Below are 24348 nucleotides of genomic sequence, written 5' to 3' on the forward strand. Positions count from 1 at the left end.
ATATATTCAGGCAAAACGTAACTTCCCAGTGTTTAAGTTCCTCTGAGCTGCTTCCCACTCTTTATTCCTCCACACTCACTGTTCACTTTTACCAACCTCATACTTCTGTTTAATAAACTCTACTTTCTGTTCAAAAGCAGCACAGCACTGAGATATTCCTGGGGATCTGTTTCCTCAAGGTTTGGCACTGTTGTTCCTTTCTTTATACATTTCTACAAAATCGTTCCAGACATTAGAGGTTGGTACAAGCACTTGTGACCACCAAAGTGACAAGAGGAAATCGAGCTGAAGGATGAGGTGAAGCTGTATTTCCAGGATTATGTCACCTCCCTGAACCTAAAGAGCAATGTGATCTACTGATCATTGCTACAACTGTTTTTTCCACATCTCAGTTTAAAATTTCTAAGTTATAAGAACACACAACATCCTGGTAAAGTAAAAAGTCCATTTTGCAGTTCAAGTATTTCTCTGCTAAACAAAGTTTTGATACTCCAAAGACCTCTATCTTCCGGATCACTAAGCCCCGGGCACCCAGAAAACCTCAAGGGTTTCCTATGTGAATCTCAGATCTATCTTTTAACAAAGAGTAGCCTCAGATTCCTGAGAGGTCCATTCCAACTTTGTTTCACTGCACTCCATCTTCAAAGCAATGTTTCTTAGGAAGACTTTCTATGTCGGAAGAGATAACCACCAACCATGCTTTATAAAACTGAAACCTCACATTATCACTAAGCCTTCACCTTGGGGGGGAAATAAAGACAAATCCATTAACTTTCCTTCGAACACTATTTTTTCCAATTAAAAACAATACTCTGCGTCTTCTATGTTCCTCCTCATGGAAGATGATACTGGCTGAATGGAGCACAAAACATGGTCGAGAGAGCCCTGGGAGTCTCCCTCTCTCGCACCGTCAGCTGCTGTGCACCAATTCTCTACAGAGCTCTAAATGGGTATGACTACACGTCCTGCGACAGCAGGTCTGCAAACACCACTTCCTTTCAGCACCAAGGCATCTTCTGACTATCTTGTAGGTCCAGTAATCCAAAGATGCTCTAGCCTGAAGCTGACCAAAGGGCCTCAGAAGGCACAGCCACAAGTCACACAGTGATTATGTGGAAATACATTAAAGAGAGGATAAAGTTTACTTTAAAACTAAATTATCCAATCGCTTCTCGGCCTTTTGGCTAAGATCAAGTGTAGTATCTGTTCTTATCAGTTTAAAACTAAATTATCCATCATTTAAAGCACATGCACAAAGACAGTAAGGTCACCTGATAAGACACCATGTATGTCTTCTTAGACATCACAGAACATAGGGCCATCACCCCTTTTTACAGAGTCACTCCCAATAATATCTTCTGGGTCTGTTTCCAAAGGGGCACCTGAAAAGCCCAAAAAGGGAGCCTTCGTCCAACCACTTTTTTTTAAAGATTTTATTTATTCATTTATTTGACAGAGAGAGACAGTGAGAGAGGGAACACAAGCAGGGGGAGCGGGAGAGGGAGAAGCAGGCTTCCCGCCGAGCAGGGAACCTGATGCAGGGCTTGATTCCAGGACCCTGGGATCACGACCTGAACTGAAGGCAGATGCTTTACAACTGAGCTACCCAGGCGCCCCCCAACCACTTTCATTTGAAAAGAAGTGAGCCACAAAAAGGTAGATCCAAGCTAATTCCTCGGGACTCCAACAGTCAGCCTGAATCTGTCACTGCGGCCAGTCCTTGGTGTCTCGTGGAATGTTTGGGTCCTGGCTACAACCCGGCCACTCATCCCGCTGCTCAGATCACCGGGGAGCAGCAGTCGAGGTTGTGAGCATCACTAAAGCACAGCCTCTGTCTGCTGCGGGCTCCTGGCCTAGCAGCAAAGCCACAGCAGCGGTAGAGCCTCTTCTGTTTATCTCCAGGACAGGCCTCAGTGGTTGGACAGAAATGAGGCGTCCTCATTCCCGGATGTCAGGAACAAGTGGATGACAAAGAGGGGTTAGGGAGTGAAGGGTGTGCCTGGCTTGGGGAGTTCACTTTAGAGATCTGCCCCAGTGGACCCGAACTGACAGCCATTTGCCAGTTTCTCTGTTTATATCCCAGCTGGTATAGCATCAAAACCAAATACACACATATGCCAATTGACAGAAAGATGAAAGAAGAGGCACAAGAGGCAGCCCCATGGGTGAGAACAATCTGTGACTTAAACCACCACACAGGTGAAGGCTACAGTGTCAACAAGAATAAAACAAACCGTTTTAGCAATATACACAAATATGCGTGAATACACACGAAGGAAATACACTAAGCAGGTTTTCTTCTGGCTCCAGATTACATCTTTCATTTTAGAATTTTATGTGCAAAGTGAGAGAGCTTCTTAGTGAAATAAGTTTAGTTTTATGCTGAGCATGCAATATTCATAAATATCAAATGCTTTCGTTAGATCTAAAGTTTTCTTCTTAAATTTAAATTTTTCCCACACTAGCCCCTAAGATGCAATTTCAGTGCCGTGACAGTGCGCATCTGCATTTTAAGAGCATACACAGAATCCGCCCCCCGATTTCGCAGTCAGGCCGCACACACTACAGCTCTCGTTTTCGGGCACCTCTGAAGACAGAGTGATATTTAATACTGAATATAAGCAGTCTTTTCATCTTACACTGCAGAGTAATTGCTTCCCACTTCAGAACTATAAAATGAGTTATCACCTCTGACTTGCTCTCTGAGTGCTATGGCCAGCATGGAAAAAATGACCAAGAATATTATGGGCTTACTCAAGGGAGTCGGATCTTTGCTAACTGCCAAGAAGACATCATGGCTAGTCAGGCATGGCACGAGGAGACACGGCATGAGAAATGACATACGTTACTGGGTCCGGGTTCTAGGGAGTCATTTGTACTCAATGCAGTCGGAATGCAGAAGCTGAGCCCTTCTCAGTGTCAAACCCCCCAGATAAAAATTAGAGCTGCACAGGGATGGTGTTCACAACAGGACATGTATGAGTGATACTGTGCATATACACTTGCTGAAAATTTTTGTTTACAGAAAACAGTGAAGGCACGTGATACGGAGTGCTTTCCCCTAGATCCCAGGAAAGGAAGCAATCAGTGCCTTCAGGGTTCTCTATGACCGAGGTAGGTCCACACAGCTGTCTGCCTAGCGGAAGGACGGCAGAGTTAAGTCCTGTTGAGCTTGGCCCACAAAGCCAACAGTCTCCCATATTTAAAAGGCACAAAACAGAATGGGAAAAGGTGGCGGGAGTAGTAGGATAATGGCCAATAAGCAAATTATCTTAGGTTATTTTTCATTCTGCATTACAGAGGAAAGAAACAAACAGGAGAAAGTAAATGACGGGCACACATGGACTTATACCCAATTTGAACGCCATGATGTATAAATAAATATAAAAAATGCATATGGAAAAGCAGAGTACTTAAATCCCATTCAATGTTAACAACATTTTTCTCATTAAAAAAATCAACCCTTACCTTTGCTTGTTTCTTACTGGCTTCTCTTCTGGCTTCCCTTTCCTTCAGTCTTTTCTCCTACAAAAAAAGGGGGAAATTAGCAGCATATAAACTTTTGTTTATTACATGTAAATCAGACTACACATTCTTGACATTTTTTTTTAAAACCAACTGACACCTGACATTCATTTTTCAATAAATATTTACTAAATGCCCAAGATGGGCTTGACGTAAGTAATTGTAATCATTAAGTATGTGTCAAACAGATCTGGAATCAGATCACAGTTCTACCACTTAATAGCTGTGCAATTTTTGGCAACTTATTTATATTTTGTAATTCATTTTCTCATTGAAACATGAAGATAACAGGAGCACACAGTTCATAAAATTGGTATAAGAATTATATAAAATACTATGCATAAGTGCTTGGCACAATGTCTGACATATGACTGGCATATAATCAATGTCAGCTATTAGAATAAATAGGGAAAAAATGCATTAGTGACTATTTCCCTTTTTCTCTAAAAGGAAAATTTATAAAGGATATGAAATCCGTTCTTAGAAAAGGAGCAACATTTTCTCAAACAAAAAACAATGGGAGATCATTCTTACAAAGCATGTTATTTTATTAAATTGTTTTCTAATTGCCCCATTAAGTTTTCCAATGATCATAAAATAGGCAGAAAATGCAACACTAACATTTTTAAAAATAAGAAAAAAATTAGTGTGTACAATATTAAAATTCAAAACAAAATAACCCGGCTAAAGGTGAAAAGAATTTTGGGTTTTTTAACGATTTTATTTATTTGAGAGAGAGAGAAAGACAGAGAGAGTGTATGCACAAGCAGGAGGGAGGGGAAGAGAGAGGGAGAAGCAGACTCCCCGCTGAGCAAGGAGCGTGACACCCCGAGATCATGACCTGAGCTGAAGGCAGACGCTTAACCGACTCAGCCACCCAGGCACCCCCCAAAAAACTTTGTTTTAAATTAAAAAAACCTCTTTTTCTCTTCAAAAACAAAGTGCTGAAATAATAAAAAGGCTAGACTTGATCCAAAGTTCATAGCCAACAATTTATATTTGTAAAAAATTTTAATGAACTGCTAGGTCAACGTAAAAGCTGAGTAAATAACAAGTAATTTTATTTTATTTATTTATTTGACAGACAGAGAGACGCAGCGAGAGAGGGAACACAAGCAGGGGGAGTGGGAGAGGGAGAAGGAGGCTTCCCGCCGAGCAGGGAGCCCGATGCGGGGCTCGATCCCAGGACCCTGGAACCATCACCTGAGCCGAAGGCAGACGCCCAACGACTGAGCCACCCAGGCGCCCCACAAGTAATTTCCTTTTATGACCATGATTCACTATTACAACATTTATTAATATGAGAATTAACAAGTTTTTTAAACCCGGGCACTCTGCTGTTACCATGATGTTGTACGTATACATGACGTTCTCCAGATTCAAAAGCCAATTCTAATGCATCCTCTGCGGACCTGAGGCTGCTCTGTTGCTCCCAGCACTGAGAAAGACAGTCAATTACTACGATCTACTACCTCATCTAGGTTTATAGACTCCTTTATGACAAACTGAGAACATAAATGTTGAAAGTCTCAAAAGGGATTAAATAATAATTAGTGCAAAGAGATGGGGGGGTCCACAGAGCTTATAGATTCAGTTTCTAGAGCTCCAGATTACACAGTAGGAAAGCTAAATTCTAAGGGAAACTAACAAAAATTCACATTCACATAGCAACTGTGAATGTGTCACACCCCTAAATAATGCATAATGTTAAATTATTCCTTTCTGTTATTATTCTTTCTCTAACCCAGTTTCAGAGAAAATGGGTATTCCTTTGACTTCCAAATAAAATATAAAATTAAAACGGCAGGTAAAACCTAAACAATGTGCAATTATACAGAGGAACATTCTAAAGACTGGAAGTCCCAGGACCAAGGTCAGAGGAAAAGGAAGGCTAAACAAGAACTGTGAACGTGATTTGCTCTTTGTGAAAAGCTGACAAGATGACAGGACTGTTCTCTAACCTGGGCCTTCGCGTGCAGAGTCTAGTGCTTTTTTCCAATACAACCTAATAAAAATCAAAATGGCAGGGTTTGGAGACTTTAACAGATGACACTTTGATAACAGAAGAAAATAATACCTGGTATTATTTTAACAAGCAGCCAATTAATGCAGTTGCTATTACATGCCATCCCCGAACTGGTTCTCCGACGGGCTTGTGAGGGTTGTTCTGCCGCTAAAATAAAATACTCTCGATGCTTCCTCAGTTTGTGGGAGGAAAAAAGTTCATGGATGGCAGTTTCTCAACATTTGCATCCAAATTTTTCATAAAAGTTGCCATCATTTACTGATTTTCTATGAGCATTAGCAGACTACAGAATAGATGAAAGTAGCCAAATAATATTAAAGAAAAGAATTAACAACAACTGATCATAGTTACTCTCAGTTTGAGAGCTGGCTTTCGTTTGTGGATGCACATATTTGTAATATAATATTACATTTTTGTACTTGTAATATTTGTAATCTCTCTTCTCTCTTACACACACACTTTACTTCTATTTTATACAAAAGGAAGTTTTCATGTTTTAGAAGGTAAAATTAAGGAGAGCAGTATTTTACGTTATTCTAAAAGGTCACAGTGACTTTCAAGCATCGCGCTGCTGAAAGTAATTTTAAAACTATACTTACATGAGATACAGCTGTATAAAACATCAGATAACTAGACAGTAATGAAACTGAACTTCTAGAAAAAAAACCTTTGTGCCCATTAACACATTATTATTAAGACTGTTATTTTCCTACTAACACTAATAGATCTGAATTAAACAGCAGTATGTTAAGCATTTTACATATATTCTTAAAACCATTTAACAAAACTTAAAAAGTATTATTTTTCACATTTTATAGATGAAAAAAACTGAACCAAAGGAATTATCTGGTCTGAAATCACACAGCCACTCAATGATGAACCTGAGACTAAAACCAGTCTCAGAGCCAACGTTCTCCCCCTCAACTCCAGCACACCTCTCCTCCCTCAAGTCTAACACACCTCTCCCCTCCCTCAATTCCAGCACACCTCCCAGCCCAGCCCACCCCCATCTCCTCCCTCAACTCCAGCACACTTCTCCTCCCCCTCAATTTCAGCCTACCTCTCTCCTCCCTCAACTCCAGCACACCTCCTAGGCCACAACTCCCTCCTCCCTTCTCAACTCTAGCATACCTCTCCTCCCCCTCAACTCCAGCACACCTCCCCACCACCTATCCCCCCACCAACTCCAGCACACCTCTCCCCTTCCTCAACTCCAGCACACCTCTTCCCCACTCTCCAGTCCATTAGAAAGTATACTTATTTTGCGGATGTATAGTGTTTTTATCTTATCAATATGTTTAAGACAAATGTTCCATTTCCTTTTATTATTAGTAATGGTCTGCTACCGTATGGGTCTTTTCATCCTGATAGCATATTTTTTTTCCCTGATAGCATTTTGTGGACATTATCTAATTAGTTTTTGCCAGTCTTCTGTGCAGGGGGGCAAAAAAGATAATTAACCACATTTAACAGTCACAAAAATTTTTGTTGTAATTATTCAGTAACTGACCTTCTCCCAACACATTAGATGATCTGAAAATGGCACTTCAAAGTTCCAAAGAATAACCTCAATATGTTCAAATCAGAAAAACCCTGTCTATACAAGTAAACATAATCTCTACTCTGGGCCTTTTCATCTAGCCATTTTAATCCTAGCAGAAAAAATATGTTGACAATTTTCCACTGCTACAGAATTCCAGTATTAGTTTATTATAGACAAGGAGGGACATTACAAATTTCAAATTTTAACTGGCTATCAGAATTCACATGTGCATGCAAATGGGCTAAGCTTTCCTTGTAAGATTTCTACCACAAATCCCAGATAGATGAAGTATATCTAAAACCTTGAAAATAGGAAGTGAACATGACATGGAGCTTCAGTGCAAATAAAAAGAACTTTCAATACTGAGTGAAACACAAGGAAAATGAGAAAACTTTTCTTTCTTATCTTAAAAAGCTATGTTAGCATTCTATCTGAAAAGAGGAAGGAATAAACATTAGTCTTCAAATAGAGGAGAAAAACAGAAGTAGAATTTATGGTAATCCAAAATTTGGGAAATGGATATAGGAAGAAAGTACATTTTTTTCCTTTGCTAAGGCAAGAAAAACTAACTTAAAATATGTATATATATATATATATATATATATATATATATATATATACACACACACACACACACACACATATGAATTGTAGATGCTATAAATGAGAAGACATAAAGACAAAGGGTTGGCGTACAAGGACTTGAGAGGGCAGATATAACTGAATTTTATTAGATTCAGTAATTGAGATTCTCCTTCCCCCTTAATTTTATGTGGTTCAAATGCTTTAAATCCTTTATTCTCCTATTTTTGAGGACAGAGTGGTACCTAAAGCTATTTTATGCCACACAAAAAGAAGGCAAAATTTTATCTTTAGTCCTACCATGCTACAAATGATTAAATGTAAGAAGAGCATGAAATTCAGTAATAGAAACCAAATTCACAAGGGATAGGAAAACAGAAAAATCACATTTCAAGGTACAAAATGCTCCCTTTATAGATGTTATTATACTTCTTTTGGCTTCTCACAAATTATAGGCCCTTAGCTTTGAGAAAAGAAAATGCCATAAAGTATGAATTTTATCAGCAGTCAGGACTATGTATTTAAATCCTTTTCACTCTATGGCAATCTTGGAAATTTGTAGATTTGGAAACAATTCAGGAAGTGGTAGAAACATGAGCTGTTTGGATGACTCTCAGGCAACTGCATCACTTTGGTAAGGAACTGATTTCCCAGCTGTCACAGAGAGCAGGAGGAGACATCTATCCCTATTTCAATAGTATAGGAACCTCTTTTTTCGGGGAAGAAAACTGGGTCAAAAGAAGTGAGTAAAAGAATGATTACAAGGATCTTTGGCCCTGAAGACACCCCCTGCCCTCCAAAAACAAAACCCCAGTTAACCTAAATCCTTCCCAGGGACTCAGAACAAAGCAAGGTTCTCTGATCTGTTCCCTATTCCACAGTTTCATGAGAATGATGCAAAAAATTGATCTTCAATATATAAATCTGTAACAACTCCAACAAGGATATGAAGACAGGGAGAAAAATAAGTGTATGTGGAAACACGGATTTATTAATTAATTCTTTCAAACATTTGCTGAGCTACTATGTGCCAGGCCCCATGGTGGGCTCTAAGGACTGGCAAAACATAGTCTAGCTCCCACCTGGTCTTTGTAGTCTACGACCTAGCCTTGTCAGACCCCTTCATTACATTAGCATCAAACTCTGCCCCTGTTCCTCACCCCCAGTCTCTACTGACCATCAGTCTAACAACCACCACCCCACCTCTCAAACGTAATATAGTGTTTCAAAAAAATCCCATAATCCCATTTTAACAATAAAAAATAGAGATTATAAACAGCTCAAAGACTTGCCACACAAGTGATAAGATTTATGCAATTTTGAGTATTTAAATGTCTTATTTTGGATGCTGGATATGAAGGAGGGCACATGTACCAATAAGCTGAATTGAATATCACAAGATGTTATAAGCTCTTGGGAATAAAAACAGAAACTTCCCAGGCAGACATCTCCAAATTACAGGCAAAGGTTCCATACTAACAGGCTGGCTCCTTTCTTATAGTACACCTTGTTGTAATGGTAGGAGGAAGGACTGAAACTGAAAGGGGGTTAGGGATGTACAAGAAGAGAATCTCTTTTCCTCTCCTGTAAGTAAACTTTATTCATAAAGTTCATTTAAGAGTTAAACACCAGATGCTTAGTCCTTTATCCTCATGATGACATTTCTGACAGTAACAAAATTTCTTCAAGTCATCTGAGCCAGACCATTCTCTGACAATGCCTTAGACTCTTGGACTCACAGCCACTTAAAAATGCACTCTGGTACCAGTAACTATATAGATATTCAATGAACACTCAGGCAAAGGCATTACTAGTATTGGATCCTAAACTAAGCTACTAACCACAACACTTAAGACTTTATTCCTTAATTTATTTGACACCAATGATCTTGCTCTGGAAACAAGAACACTTTCCATTATTTGTCATTCCTTCCTCAAAATCTCCACTCCTGTTCCAACCCTTTCATTCACTGTTTCAGAGTTAGCTACTGTAAGAGAATGCCTGATGGTTTAAGATAGGTATAAACAGACTGAATAGTTAAAAACAAAGACCTTGAGGTAAGAGTCTCAGGGCTGCTATTTTTGACTTGTGGGGCCTTGGACAAATTACCTGCTCCTTCTAAGTCTGTTTTATCATCTGTAATTTGAGGCTAGCTCGCTTATTTCAGAAGTTGTTAGCACATAATAGAATAATAATACATACAAAGCACTTAGTGCAGGGCCCAATCAACTAACTGCTTATTATTGTCAATGTTCTTGTTACTACTATTCTAAGATGCTTGATTACTGCTTCCCTCCCTCTTGACTATCATATACACTTATGTTTAAGATACCTGGATTCCACGGCAACTAAATCCTGTGTCAACAAAAACAAAAACGAAATAGATTTTCTAAAAAGTCCCTTTAATTCTTTCCTGTCTACTGTTCACACTAGTAGTAAGTGGGACTCAGAGCAGTACTCTACCATCTTTTGGCAAGCCACATCTTGACATGGCGGTGTTATCTAAACACACAGTCCAAAATGGATAAAGCACTCAAAGCAAATTTCAAGGGAATGAAAGAGAACTTCATGATATATTGCTTCTCTCCACTCCCAGCTGGTCTAGCAGATATTATCACCCTAAATACTGTAATCTTTCAGAGCTAAGAATGATGACACACACCACAAAGCAGATTTTCACTCCATTAAAGTAAAGACACCTTTCACTGATGTGATCCACAGCCCACCTTTCAGAGTTCTGATTGAATTACAAGAAAACACATTGTTTCCATCCAAAAGTAGTGGTTTTGCCTTTATAATATACTAACTTACTAATGGTCTTCTATGCAAATATTATAGCTCCTACTATAATCTTACTTCTGATGAGTGGTTTCAACAGGTTCAGCATATTAAATACTAACAGGCCTACTTAGGTACAGCCACCTGCCAGGGAAAGCTGAAGGCTGAAATGGTCTCAGGGGGAAAAAAAAAAAAAAGCGATGGTTAATGGCTGCAAAGAAGACTCACAAAGGTAAATAACACTGCTGACTCAGTGACCCACAGCCCGTGCACGAGGGCCTGAAGTCCAGAGAGCAAGGAGCTCTGAGCTCCAGCAGCAGACAGCTAAATTCTACTCCCAGTGAGGCTGTAATGGCTTTTTTGGGTTTCTTACAAACTAGTTAAAATTCTTACTGCTCAGTTTCTAAATCATTAGAACAAAGATATTTACTTGAGTCACAGTAGAAATTACACAGCTTTCAGAATCTGCTAGCTGAAAATATGAGTCAAGAATAGGTGTATCAGCATGGAGGACAAAAATGAACAGCTGAGTCTTACACCACAGAGAGGGAGTGTGCGCTTGAAACCATGGTGCAAAGCTGTTAAGTTTAAACAGCAGGAGCAAACACCGCCTTTCAAACAGAATCATTATGACAAAATTCACATATATATTAAATACGTTATCCTTTGAAACCAAAAAAATAATCATGAAATAGTCTAAATATGCTAAACAAACATTGATAAGCTTAAGAAAACTCCTAAAATTGACACATATTTTTAAAAATAGAGATTTTGTGGAGTTTTCTCTTTACATGTACAATTTTCTCAGGCACATCCCTCACTCATAATTTTTTGTTAAAGTTTCTTTCTTCTTTTTCTTTCTTCATGAGGTAAAGCTTATTCCTAGATCCTAAGTTAGTATTTCAAGTGTTCTTTAGGGACATACAATTCTTCTCAGTATTCTTCCACAGAAATAACAAAATTATGAGTTACAATTTTAAGGGAAACATAATTACATTTGCCCAAGGTAAAACCTTATGCTAGAAGAACTAAGAAATGTCATTAGAATAAGTAATATACTCAATTAGGAAAAAGATATGATTTCAAAACCAATAATGTGTTCAGATAAAGCAATTAAGATAAAATAATCTGTGCAGGATTAATAATATATTTCGCTTCTAAGTTAAATTTTAGTAACCACTGGAAAATAAGTGAACTTCGAAGGAGGCCTTATCATCAATCAACAAACCCATTTTATCAGCAGGGAAAGATGACCAACTCAAATTCCATTTTCCAAACAACAGGGGTTATTTTATTCCCACGTCCTCCCTACACACACAGGCCAGAGGACCCCTCTGACCATCGGGTATGAACTCCCACGCCCACTTCCTCGTTTTCCTAACAAGACACCGCAGTGCATACTGGGGGCTGGTAATCCCACTGGACCAGGCAATGCCAGACTCCGGGTTCAAACGCAAGTACTGCTCCTTACAGTGTACCACTCCTTCCACCAAACAAGCCAAATGTTCAAATTGCTACTTAAAAAAATACTACATGTCTTTGAGGCAGAAATCCAGTCCATGGTGCCCGGTGCATGACTGATGTGAGTACCTGTACTGTGTCTTATGTATGCTGTCATAAACTTACTAATTCCAAAGTGCTCAAATGTGACATTTTCGCTAATTTAATACACAAATACTTACATATGCATAAGTAATAATTTTTACTGATGGAAATACCAAGAAACTAATCACTTGTGACTCAGGTAGCATTTACATTAAAGTTGAACAGAGAGAAGACTATTTTAGTTATTTCCTTGTGCTTTTTTCAGGCTACATAATATTTTCAACATCCAATACGGAAAGTACGCCATAGGTTCCCTTGTGCAGAATATACCTACTTTATACAAGACGACAAGCTTTGACTTGTTAAAAAAGACCTTACAGAGGTACAGACCTCAGAACCAGCAGTGTGTGAAGTTCTTGTGATTTCTCTCACAACTATGTCAGCCCAAAGTGCTCTGTTCAACCTTGCTGTAAGATAGTCACCATGACAGTTTAAAAATCGTACTACTTTTAACAACGGTGCAAAGAAAATAAATTATTTAAAAGCATAAAAGTGAAAATGGAAATGTGCGGAACAATCTACATACAGTATATTTACCTTTCCTGTAACAAAGGGAGAAAATAAGGAGCTGTATTTCTATTTACTCACATCTGCATTAAGAAACGCCAGGATATGTCAATATTTTTTTTGTTTTTAAGTAGGCTCCACGCGGGCATGGAGCCCAATGTGGGGCTTGAACCCACGACCCTGAGATCAAGACCTGAGCTAAGATCAAGAGTTGGAGCTTAACCAACTGAGCCACCCAGGTGCCCCTAGGATATATTAATAATTAATAAAAATAGTTACCTATGGGGGTAGGTATGAGTAAGAAGACAGGCATGGGCAGAAGCAAGATGTCTCAACTAGCTTTTTTATGATCTTGATTTTAGAACATGAATATATTTTTCATTTCAAAAATGTTCACGTAAAAAAAACAGAGGCATAAAAAGCTTGTGTGCAGTTAACTACTGTTTAATTATAATCTTCCCAAGGACAGAGGAACCCACGTATTTTAAGTATTCTATCCTCACAGCCTAGGGCAGAGCCTAGCACACAAACAGTGTGTAATAAATGTACACTTAGTCAATTTGAAATTAAGATTTTAAAGGTTTCAGAAACAATATTCCACAGCCTGGATATAGTAACTTCCACACACGGGGGAGGGAGAGCAGGGGAGACAAGAACGGGCAGCAGTGGGAAACACCTCCTGTTGCTTGTACTGCGGGCTACAATGTAAAAATAAAGGACAAAATGTCCTTATGCTCAATCTTCCCCTGGATAAGTACTCTAAGCAGAAATGTGACATGCTGCTGACATTTTAATATTATTAAAATTTTTAATTAATATTATAAAAAATTTTAATAACAAATAATTAGTACCAAATTTCAATTTAAAGTACTGTAATAAACAGCAATGCATGAAATGTTTAGTTTTCAAAATAACATTCTGAACTACAAACTGTGTTTGAGGTTCATTTGTTCCCCACATTTCTAAAAGGATTTTCTCACCATTCATTTCCACCCCTGCAGCTATCTTCAATGGCTACTTTTTCTTATTCATCAAATGCTACTGCGAAGCTGCATCGAACCTTGAAGAAACAAGAACTGCTGCTCTATAATAGTTGACTGAGCCACTGAATCATTACAAGGTCAAAGAGGAGTCAAAACCCACAAGAGTCCTTCTCAGGATATAGTTAACAACGTCCACATCCAAAAGCTTACAAGTTTCTTAACCCAGAACCTCACGTTATAGCAGTGATTCTTGGGCATGAGACTATGTTCCCCTGAAATCATTCATTATCTCAAGGGCATGCTATAGAAATGTCCTTAAAAATATAAATCTGCCTTATTTCATTAACTGAATCATTTATCTAGTGAAAAGTCCACTTTTATGGGAATTAAGTAGTGTGAAAAGACAGTAAGACCAGGAGTGACCGGAACGGAGTAGCCCAGTTCCAGGGTAACAGAAAACTGCCAAGTGTAAGGCTAACGGTGCACATGCTCATACAGAAGCACTCCCTCTTACAAGGTTTCTTCTTTTCTTTCTATTTTTTTTAAATACACTAAGTAAATCTTCCATGCATTATCAACTATTAAGCTGAAGCTGGGAACACCAGGTAAATGGTGAAGAACCTGTGGTACATGTGTACCAAGCACTCAGACACACAACAACCTGGGTGAATTTACACAGAATTACACTGAGTATAAACGCAAGTCCCAAAAGGCTACAAACACATTCCACCGCTTCATCTACCTAACATTCCTGAAATGGCAAAAATTATAGAAATGGAGCACACAGGATGAGAGAGTAATACAGAGACTGTTACTTCTTACAACTGCATGTAAAACTACATTAATCTCAAAATCAAAACTTTAAAAAGAAATCACTAATATCATTTGGGTTACCTCAACCAAAAGCAGATTTGGGCAACATTCTTAGAAACCAGTCAGTATACAAGACTCCACCAGCAGAAGCAAGAAAAAGAGACTAGATAAGATGAGAAAATACCCTCAGAGAAAGAAGTGTTCAAGAAATCAATGAAGAAAGTAATATGGTTACTGATGAACATCTAATGAATATTTAGGGACATATAAAATGTTATTCAGTATTAATTCAAGATGGAAAGCTCACCCGATGCTTCGCCTTGATCTTCTTCCTATATTCTTCTTTGTCAAATCTGTCCTCTTCTCGAAGCCTTTCCTTGGCTTTATCTAAGTTGATGCCACCAGCACTGTCCTCATCCTCGGTGTCCTTCAAGACAGATTTCTGCATCTGTGGCCACTGCTGAACTAACTGAAGACAGGAAAACAGTAAGTATGGGGCAGAGGACAGGGAACATCAACAGAAAACCATTTCCCTTTGTATAATGATTTTGAAATGGTGTATTCTCCCCACTTTCTGCCTTACAACCTGTATTTCTTAAGCTTTTGAACAAACTTTATAAATAAAGTGAGCAAACCCCTGAAAAGACTGTCCCAGTCAGGATAAAGTAATGCTGCCACAATCCAGTGACCCAGCAGGAATAAAGGAAAATGTCATGAAATACTTTGGAGGAGAAGCTAGCTGCTTCCACATCATCTCAGTGTCTTAATGGGCTATGATCTGCGGGCTCCATTCCCAACATGTGCAGAACAGGAGCCAGGTGGACCCAAGCAGTCCCGCCGGCTACCTTGGCACTTCCGACCCTTCTCTCCCCATACTGTTGTTTGACTTTCCCGTGTTTTCCTGTGTTTCTGCCAAGAATTAATCTGATCTCCTTGAGGGCTGTTGTCTATCCTGTTTATGTATTCTCGGGGCCCAGCACAGTATCTGGCACATACTGAATGCTCAAAATTGATCAATAAATCCCATATCAGCCCATAATACACATAAACACTAAAATAACTAGGCATAAAAGAAAATTAGCTTGGATTTCAGGAGCTGGCTCAAATCTACACAATTTACACATACAGTTCACGGTTAGGAACAAGGTAACACAGAAGTCAGAGCACTGATGTGGAGTCAGGGGACCTGGCTTAATGTCCTCACTTTTATGCTAGCCCTACTGCATAACCCTGAATAAATACTTCATTTCTGGGCATCTGTGTCCTTGTCTGAAAATTTTTTAAAAAGGTCTATTTGACTCAGTCATCTTCCAGGTCTAACACTGTAAAACTCAAGACAATTTAGACAAAACCTATTCTCTTGTTTTTAACTAGTAATTGGTTGCCAGAGGATTTCAGTAGCTGCCATTGTTTTGAAAGGCCACTAATTAAACTGCAAGCAAAGTGAAGTTGTAGGTGCACACATTCTCTTGTCAGCTCCTCTCACTCCTGTCACCAGCCAGTCTTCAACACAGGATTCCCACAGCGTCTCGACGTTTGGCACCGAATGGGGGTCACACCTGTCAGTGCGTGGGTGGCCATGCCGGCAGCCCCTGACACTGAAGAAGCAGGGAGAGGAAGCCGGTGTGACAGAAAGAACACCACCCACTGCTCCAGCTCTTCAGTCCTTTCTTATGACCGCAGGAAAAAAGTTCAGGCCTCTGCGGGCTGAAGGAAAAGTTCTCTCAGACGTTCAGAGCACAAGTTTCAGTGTGGCCCGTAGCCAGACAGGGCTCCTATCAGCAGTAAGTTTTCAGGGAAACATTCTACAGTTAAGGATTTATACTCACCTTGGAGCGAATTGGTATAATCCGCGCAGTTAGACGCACTAGCACAGTCAGGAACCTCATCACGCTGACAGCACTCACCTTGCTTTACGGTAAGCATCTGATGTAATACCACTACATTTTGGCCGAGCCCGCTTCAGGTGCTGACCTCTTTTCAATGATTTCATAAGGATCCATGACATATCAATCTATAGGCTTCCTCTGCAACTTCCAACACCTTTAAATTGCGCTCTTTCTTCATATGATTTATACACCACCTTACTCCATATTCCTAGTGCAAACTGGGCTCCCTTTGCCAAGTAACATCCAGATGTCTGTTAACCTCACCGTTAACAGGAAACATACTCCACTGGATACAGACAGTTTATGCAGCACTTGTATGAATGATGAGGAAACGTCTTGTGTGACACATTACAGTCAGTATCTTAAAAACTGTTATTTTATTGGGATATTAGAAAACAGTCCATTCATTCAATAAACTTATGGGTTTACTGTACGTCAGGCCCCGTTCTCAGTGCTGGGGCCAGAGCAGTGAGCAAAGCGGACAGATACCTTCCCTCAGGTAGCTACCCTCATTCCACTAGAGTGGAAGAGAAGGACAATAACCACGTAAATAGAGAATATAAAGTCACATAAGTGCTAGGAAGAAAAAACTAAAAGACAAGGCAAGGAAAATGAGATGACAGTGGGACAGTGGGTGTGTGCTCTACCAGGATGCACAGGAAAACCTGTAGGTTGAAGAGAGTGAAAACCAGGAGCGGCTATTCTGAAGACCCACTATGACCACTAACCACCATTACTCCTCAGGTAAGTCACCTGACTTTGCAGACCTCTCTTCTCTTTAAAAACGGAGAGAACATTGTGATTTAACAGAGGGACTTTTCATGAGCCATCTGCGAGTGGTACCTATTTACGCGAAGACCAAGGTAACGGTGAGGTGAGAGCCAGGCACCAGCGTGAAGCAGAAAACGCCGCCTCACAGCCAGCCCAGTAAGAAACGTGCCAGTACAGCGGGGAAACGGAGGAAGCGCAAAGCAGAAACTTTACAGAGTCCAGGAAAGGCTGTGGCAAGTAGTTGTGTCACTATTCTTGCGTCTGTTGCCACAGAACGTGTTGACGGACACCCTGACGGGAAAGTCTAACCTGTAAAAACGGAATTGAGAAAGCTCGGATTTTAAATCCAACTCCGGGTGCATCATCAGCACCCAGAACTGTGGCAGCTTACTGTCCGTGAGGCCTTCCTGCCTCCAGACGTACTGAGAACTGCCTAAGACACACGGACAGGAGCTGCCTCGTGCTCTGAAGAAACAGTTTCTTTTTCTCACTAATGAATGGACGTCAGAAGAGAGTCAGACTCTTTACAATACTTGGATGGTACCTCAGAAATGAAGCATTTAAGAATCTTACCTCCCCTTCATCAGTAAATGTTATCTTCTTATTCACTTTAAAATTTCTCTTCATTACTTTTTTTGCTTCTGCGACCTTGGTCACTTTTTTCTTGACACTGGATTTAGAAGGTTCTTTTTTCTGTATGAAAATGTACAAAAAACAAAGATGATTAGTTAAATGGCTGCATTTATATCAGCAATTTAACTCTGTAATACACTTTCCAAAATTAAATGTATTTATTGGCTCACTGGCTAATAAGCGCCAAAAATACTATCCAGAAAATCAAGTTATTAGATTTTTTAACTAATGGTACCCCCACAGTGCTAAAGGGGCTTAAATCTAAACAAGATTAATTAACGTTAGACATAAGTAACCTTTAAAATTTCTTCTATTACTAAAACTATACTATCCTGATAATGTTGAGACACCAGAAGAAACGTGATAACGTGAAAAATGGACATTCAACATAAATAAAGCTACCTTGCAGCTCTAACACAGAGCACATTTTAGAAATAGTTCTAATTCCAAGGGCAAACTTAAATTTTCAGAATAGGGAAATGTTTACCTGGAAAGCAAAATTACTACAGTACATTGTTTGCAGCTCAACATTCTTCCTCCTATTACAGTAATTTACTATATGAACACTGGAAAACATCCTTTGATAACTAAGCTGTGTCCAAAGGTGAGATAGAATCAGAGTACTTTTAACAGGATACACTGATCAGAACCCACCTAATGTCCTAAAACCACCAAAGCAGGGTATTAAAAATGCAGAGCCATTGTTTACTTATGCTAAGTGAATGATGAGCAAACCATCTGAAGTGGGGAGCTGCCCAGGTCATAGCACAGCCTGCACTGATGAGTGACAATAAGTAAGTCACCACTCAGAGGGATCTGTATGATACTCCTCACATTAGAGCCCGGGGTACCATGGGTGGTGGTTAGCAAACAAATCTAAGGAAGCCTCCATCAGATGAGTAGACAGAATAAGTCTTTGGTGCAATAGTTAAGAAAACGGATTTGAATTCAAGCTCTACCACTTCTGAGCTGTGTAACAGCAAGTTATTTAATCACTGTGCTTTAGCTATAAATTGAGTATCCTCGATGATACCTCTATCTCATAGAGTTGTTCCAGAGAGTTTAACAATAAATGTAAAACACACAAAATGTAAGTATTCGATAAACCTCAAATACTACTATTATATATTGATTTCACACTACCTAAAGAGATCGTGCCAACTGCACAGAGGTCTAATTTGCAAAATTCTGGACTTTGAATTTCCTAATTGGTTGGTTTTTTTAACTCTGTGTTACAGGTAACCACCCAAGAAAAAGTAAGAAAGGAGGGACTGACCTAGGAAACAAGAATTATCAGAAGCTTCGAAAAGATATACCCCCGGCTACAACCGTTACATTATGTTAATAAATATACACAGAAAGAACAATTCACTTAAAGTAAATATTATTGATAATGAATTAAAAAATGCTTAAAAATAAAGTACCATGAAATCAAAAACAACACACTAAAACAGAGGTTTGTGTCAAGTTATTAATCATTATATTTTTAGATAATAATACTTATTACGAAAATCAGATAGTGTATCTGCAATATGATAATTTAAGTACAACAAGAAAGTTACTTTGACACCAATGGTTCTCTTATGTGGGTATTACTAAAACTGCTGTTATAATTCTGGTTCTTAAAACATGCAAGCTATATTATCCAACTACGCTTATTTCTTAGACCATGAATCATTTCAAATTTATGAACATTCTAAGATTTTAAATCCACAAAATGCTTATGAAAAGATTAATCTCTTCTGAAGTAACAAATTGTTATTACATCAGAGAGAGACATCAATACGTTAAAATTTCCATGTGTGCACCTCACAAGATTTCTATGAAAAGAAATCCAATTGTTTTAGATTTCTTCTTCCTGTGGGATATCCCACCTCCTCCACCCCCCAACCCCCACTGGCCCTGACCGCATGAATGTTGCCATCTGGTTGCACAGGGCCCTAAACTGCTCTGCCCATCCCTCACAACCCTCTCCCTGCCACTGGACTCTGAGATACATTACTATTATTTTTTTTTTTAAAGATTTTATTCATTTATTTGACAGAGAGAGAGAGCACAAGTAAGCAGAGTGGCAGGCAGAGGGGGAGGGAGAAGCAGGCTCCCCGCTGAGCAGGGAGCCGGACGCGGGGCTCCATCCCAGGACCCCAGGATCATGACCTGAGCTGAAGGCAGCCGCTTAACCGAGTGAGCCACCCAGGCGCCTCTATTATTTTTTTTTTAAAGTAAAAATTCAGTTTAGTCATCTGTTTATGACACAGTACACAAGAGGCAAAGTGTTCCACATCACAGATTTCCCTTCCAACTCCTCGGAATGTTCATTTCTTTGGCTAAAAGGAGAGACTAGACACGAGAGGCAGGCAGTGCTTAGGCAACTGGCATAAGGATGGGGAGGGGGGTGCTAACGCCGTCCTCGCGGGGACAGGCACAAGGGGACTGCCAGTCACAAGCTGTTTTCTAGAACCGTTAGCTGGAAACAAAGGAGCACCCCTCCTGGGCTCCTCGTGGGCCTCAGTCATCCCCACCACACAGGTACAGCAGTGCTTTCTGGTAGTCGCCCTTCGTGTCTTGCTGGATGTAGTAGTACAGGGATCTGCCATACTTTCTCTTGAATTCAGACCTAATTTTCAACATGTCCACTTCACTGTGAGAGACCATGATTCTAATCAGGACTTTATCACGAGTCCCCTTGCCCTTCATGGAGTCATACAGCTGGTCAGCAAAATACAGGGGCTTGTTCTGAATGCACTGGACCAGGTTCAGGAAATCATTCTCCAGGTCTCCTTTGACCTCCTTCTTGATGCTCTCCAGCATGTCGTAAGGGCTGTAGCTCTTGTACCTTTCAAATACTTTCTGGAGGTGACACACACTCTGCCCAGTCATGATGCTGATCCACTTGGGCACATCAGTTCCTTTCCTCTTCACTCCAGCACCATAGAGATCCCGAGCATCTTGGTCAATCAGTTCATAATCAATGACAGAGCCATCCTCTGCTCTTTTACCCTTTGCAAGGGCAACCATCAGCTTGCGGAAGTCACCAGATGTGTCAGAAACAATGTCCTTCTCCAGATCAGTCTTGTACATTTCTTTGTAGACTCTGTTAATTTCCTAAAGCTCTTGGTTGGTCCTTGAGCAGATGATCTCAATGAGGTAGTCCTCATCAGTCCCCAGCCCCTTCAGGGAGGGCTTTCAGCTCAGAAGCATCATACTGAGCAGGTGTTTTCAATAGGCCCAAAATCACAGTCTCCAGGTGGCCGGACAAGGCTGACTTGAGTGCTGACGCAAGTTCCTTTTTGGTCCTTCTCTGGTAGGCGAAGGCAATATCCTGTCTCTGTTCATTGCTGCGGTTGGTCAAAATGTTGACAATGGTGACCTCATCCACACCTTTGGTCCTGATGGCCGTTTCAATGTTCAGAGCATCACGCTCAGCATCAAAATTGGTGTATGCTTTGACCGACCCGTATGCACTTGGGGACGTAGAGTGATCACCCTCCAAGCTGAGCTTGCAGAGAATTTCATGAACAGTAGACATTTTGAAGGAAGCTGGGCCTGGCGCCAAGAGCTGCGAGCGTCCCCAGTTGTAGAGCCGATACATGACTATTATTGTTGGAAAATAATACAATCATCATTTCCTTACTTCAACTCAGTAAATTGTGTGGTGGTAAAACTAAATTGAAAGAGAACAGGGTGGTAAGAAGCTTGTCAACCGAAATTAAGTTGCCACCCGTAGGACACCTTGTGAACACAGGGCGTTAATAAGACCCCCACTTCCTTCTGCGCAGCCATCACTCCTACACGCCCAGCCCCCACTTTTCCCTAGAGACAATTACCAAAAAGCACCACCAACAGAGCCACCAGGGTTGGCGACCGTGTTAATGACTCCTACTTGATCTTCTTGGGTTTTGGGTCAATTCTTGAGGATCCTGGGTTGGCTAATGTTCTGTCATCAGAGAGACAATGCTGATCAAATAGTGCAAACTCAGAGGATCATCACGATGTAAAAATAACAAATAGAAGTAAATTATCACCACTTAAATAAAAACAAAAAAATGCTGAGGAGCAACTTTCTGGGGGTGATGGTCATACTCTATTATCCTGATGGGAGTTTGAGTTACACAGGTGTATACAACAGTCAATATTCAAATGTTGCACTTAAGATTGGTGCATTTTACTGTACATAAATTTCTACCTCAAAAGAGTCCCGTAAACAAATACTGAACTTTAATGAATGACAGGCAAGCTCAAGTATATGGAAGAAAGTGTAATGCTGTTGGCAACTTACTCTGAAATGCATTACATTTAAAAAGGTGATAAATGGATAGATGGAAAATTATGTGGCAAAAGGGTAACTGCAGAATATGAGTGGTGGATATTTTGGTGTCCAAAAATACACTCTCTTCAACTTTTATGTTAGAAATTTTTCATAATAAAATACAAATGCCTGGTCCCAGGAACGAGAGAAAAAGTCACAAAGCAGAAATACCAAATACTGTCAGAACAGAAAAAAGGTCAGTCAGAAAACCAACCCTACAGAGTGGAACCTCGGGATGATGCAGGTTCCACTAAAGCTCCACATCAAGAGCTTCAGGGAAACCCATGAAACCACTGAAACTACGTCACAAAACGTGGGGGTATTTGCATCTTTGCATCTTTACGGTTTATCATGGATTCTAAAAGAGAGCCGTGATCTCCCCCTACAAAAAAGTTTGCTTGTCTGAGGGAACCAACAGAAAGGAAGAACAGAAATTGCAACATGGGTAAGACACATGTTTATCTTATTTTACTGATAGGCTGTGGCTTTACTCCAGTACTGGAGAGTTTTCTTCAGTCAAATATGCACAAGAGTGTCATCCACGTACAAGACACCGCAGTGCATACTGAGACCCCAGCAGTGAAAGAGACGGGTGGACTCCCAAGCCTCCCTGAGCCGAACTCTATCAGCAGAAAAAAGACATTAAACCAGTGGAAAATATTAAGTATTTAATCACAAATGTATTAAGTGCTCAGAAAAAATATACAAGATGAATGAATTCTATGTAATAGGGTACCTGCCCTAGCCAGTCTAGGCTGGGGAGAGGAAGTTAAGGAAAATTTCCTTTTGAGGGACAAATGTTTGAACTGAGGGGCAAACACCCAAACACGGTGGCATTGCTGGTACCTTCTGGGTGTCCACTGATGGTGGATTTCACATATGGTTTATAAGAGAGGCTTAGCTTAGTTCAATGTCATTCTTTTAAATATTAACTTTAGCAGGTGACACATGCTCATTTATTTTGTAAAGGATATTCACTTCCTATGAATTCATGTCTTATTCATATTAAAAAGTTGCCATTCATGTCTTCTTCAGCCCCATGTTTACCTCCCAAGAAACAGTGTTAATAGCTTTTTCTATATCCTTTCCAGAGACATTCTGCCCACATTCAAATACATATGAAGAAGACCAGGACACTAAAAGAGCTGTCCCTGCAATCAAGAGCCTTGTATGCATAGCTTCATACAAATGTGCATCTATTCACCTAGGGTAAATTTCTAAAACTTAAAGCACTCAGTCAAAAACTATGTGCATTTATATTTCAAAAGATATTTCCAAATAACCCTTCTGAGAAGTTATACAAAATGTAATATTCCCAACAAAAATTTGAGAGTAACTCATTCTTCACATCTATTAAAAAAAATAGATTATTAGGCTTTATGTTTTTGTCAGGTGAAAAAATAACATCTCAGGGAATTTTAATTTCATTTATATTGTTTTAAGCATAGCAGAACATCTTTTCAAAGGCATTTTTCCCCCATGCACCATGTATATTCATTACCAGTATTTTTAATGAATTCCTGGCATTTTATTAATTTGTGAAATCTTTTCATTTGTTAAAAATGTGTCAATATTTTCTCCCACTGTATCATTTATGTTCAGACTTTTGCCATACAGGGTAATATTTGTTGTTTCGCTTTGTTTTGTTTTTTGCTAAACATATACTTTTAATCTTTATGTAATCAATTTTTAAAAATAATGAAAATTTCTGGATTTTTTTAATACCACATTTAACAATACTTTTCCAACTAAAAGACTTTTCAAAAATGAATTTAACTTCTTAAAATGCAGATTTCACTTTTCCTAAGAGTTTCAACACTGGCTCTTGGATAAGGAGAGAAGTGCTCATTAATACTTTAAATTTCTATTCATTAAATCATGAAAAATATCAAGTATCTTATTGTTAGGCAAAAGTTATATTTTGACTACAAGACTTTGTATTATTGGTATAAGAATGAAATTTGCAGCCACCACAGAGTTTAATGAAAGATTTCCTGACAAGATGCAAGATGTAAAACATCAAAATGCAATTTTCATTTCCATTTGCAATTCCTGCACATGTATGCTAGACTTCAGAATCAAATGCTAAAAGGAAAATATCGTAAAATACAAAAGTGATAAAGCATCAAGTTATTTTCAAGGTCTTGTGATAGCTGTAGAAGGTTGCCACAAATAACTTGGAAGATAAAAGAACAAGAACAGTTGCTAAAAGCAGTGTTCCTAGCAGAAGGTCTGTGTTACTTTTAACACCAGCTACAAGAAGATTCAAAATATAATCAATGAAAAAAAAAAAACCCACTTTAATAAAAGCATTACTACTATACATCCCAGAGGGTACAATAAAAGTATCATTGCAAAAAAAGGAAAAACAAAACCATAAGGAG

At 39.4% G+C, this 24348-nt stretch overlaps 1 protein-coding gene and 2 pseudogenes across 1 annotated transcript in view; 1 reads left to right on the forward strand and 2 right to left on the reverse strand.

The window, feature by feature from the left end:
* Window positions 1-24348, reverse strand: part of DDX10 (DEAD-box helicase 10) — a 261518-nt gene that overhangs the window by 99657 nt on the left and 137513 nt on the right. Inside the window, exons 14-16 of the mRNA XM_036076368.2 lie at window positions 17596-17715; window positions 14670-14831; window positions 3469-3525 (exon numbers count right to left, since the gene is read on the reverse strand). Of these exons, the coding sequence (XP_035932261.2) occupies window positions 3469-3525; window positions 14670-14831; window positions 17596-17715 (339 nt within the window). The remainder of the gene's footprint in view (window positions 1-3468; window positions 3526-14669; window positions 14832-17595; window positions 17716-24348) is intronic.
* LOC118525610 (U2 spliceosomal RNA) lies at window positions 1165-1330 on the forward strand (annotated as a pseudogene).
* On the reverse strand, window positions 19871-21262 carry LOC118525599 (annexin A2 pseudogene; annotated as a pseudogene).

This window comes from Halichoerus grypus, chromosome 11, assembly GCF_964656455.1.
Source record: "Halichoerus grypus chromosome 11, mHalGry1.hap1.1, whole genome shotgun sequence".
Lineage (NCBI taxonomy): Eukaryota > Metazoa > Chordata > Mammalia > Carnivora > Phocidae > Halichoerus > Halichoerus grypus.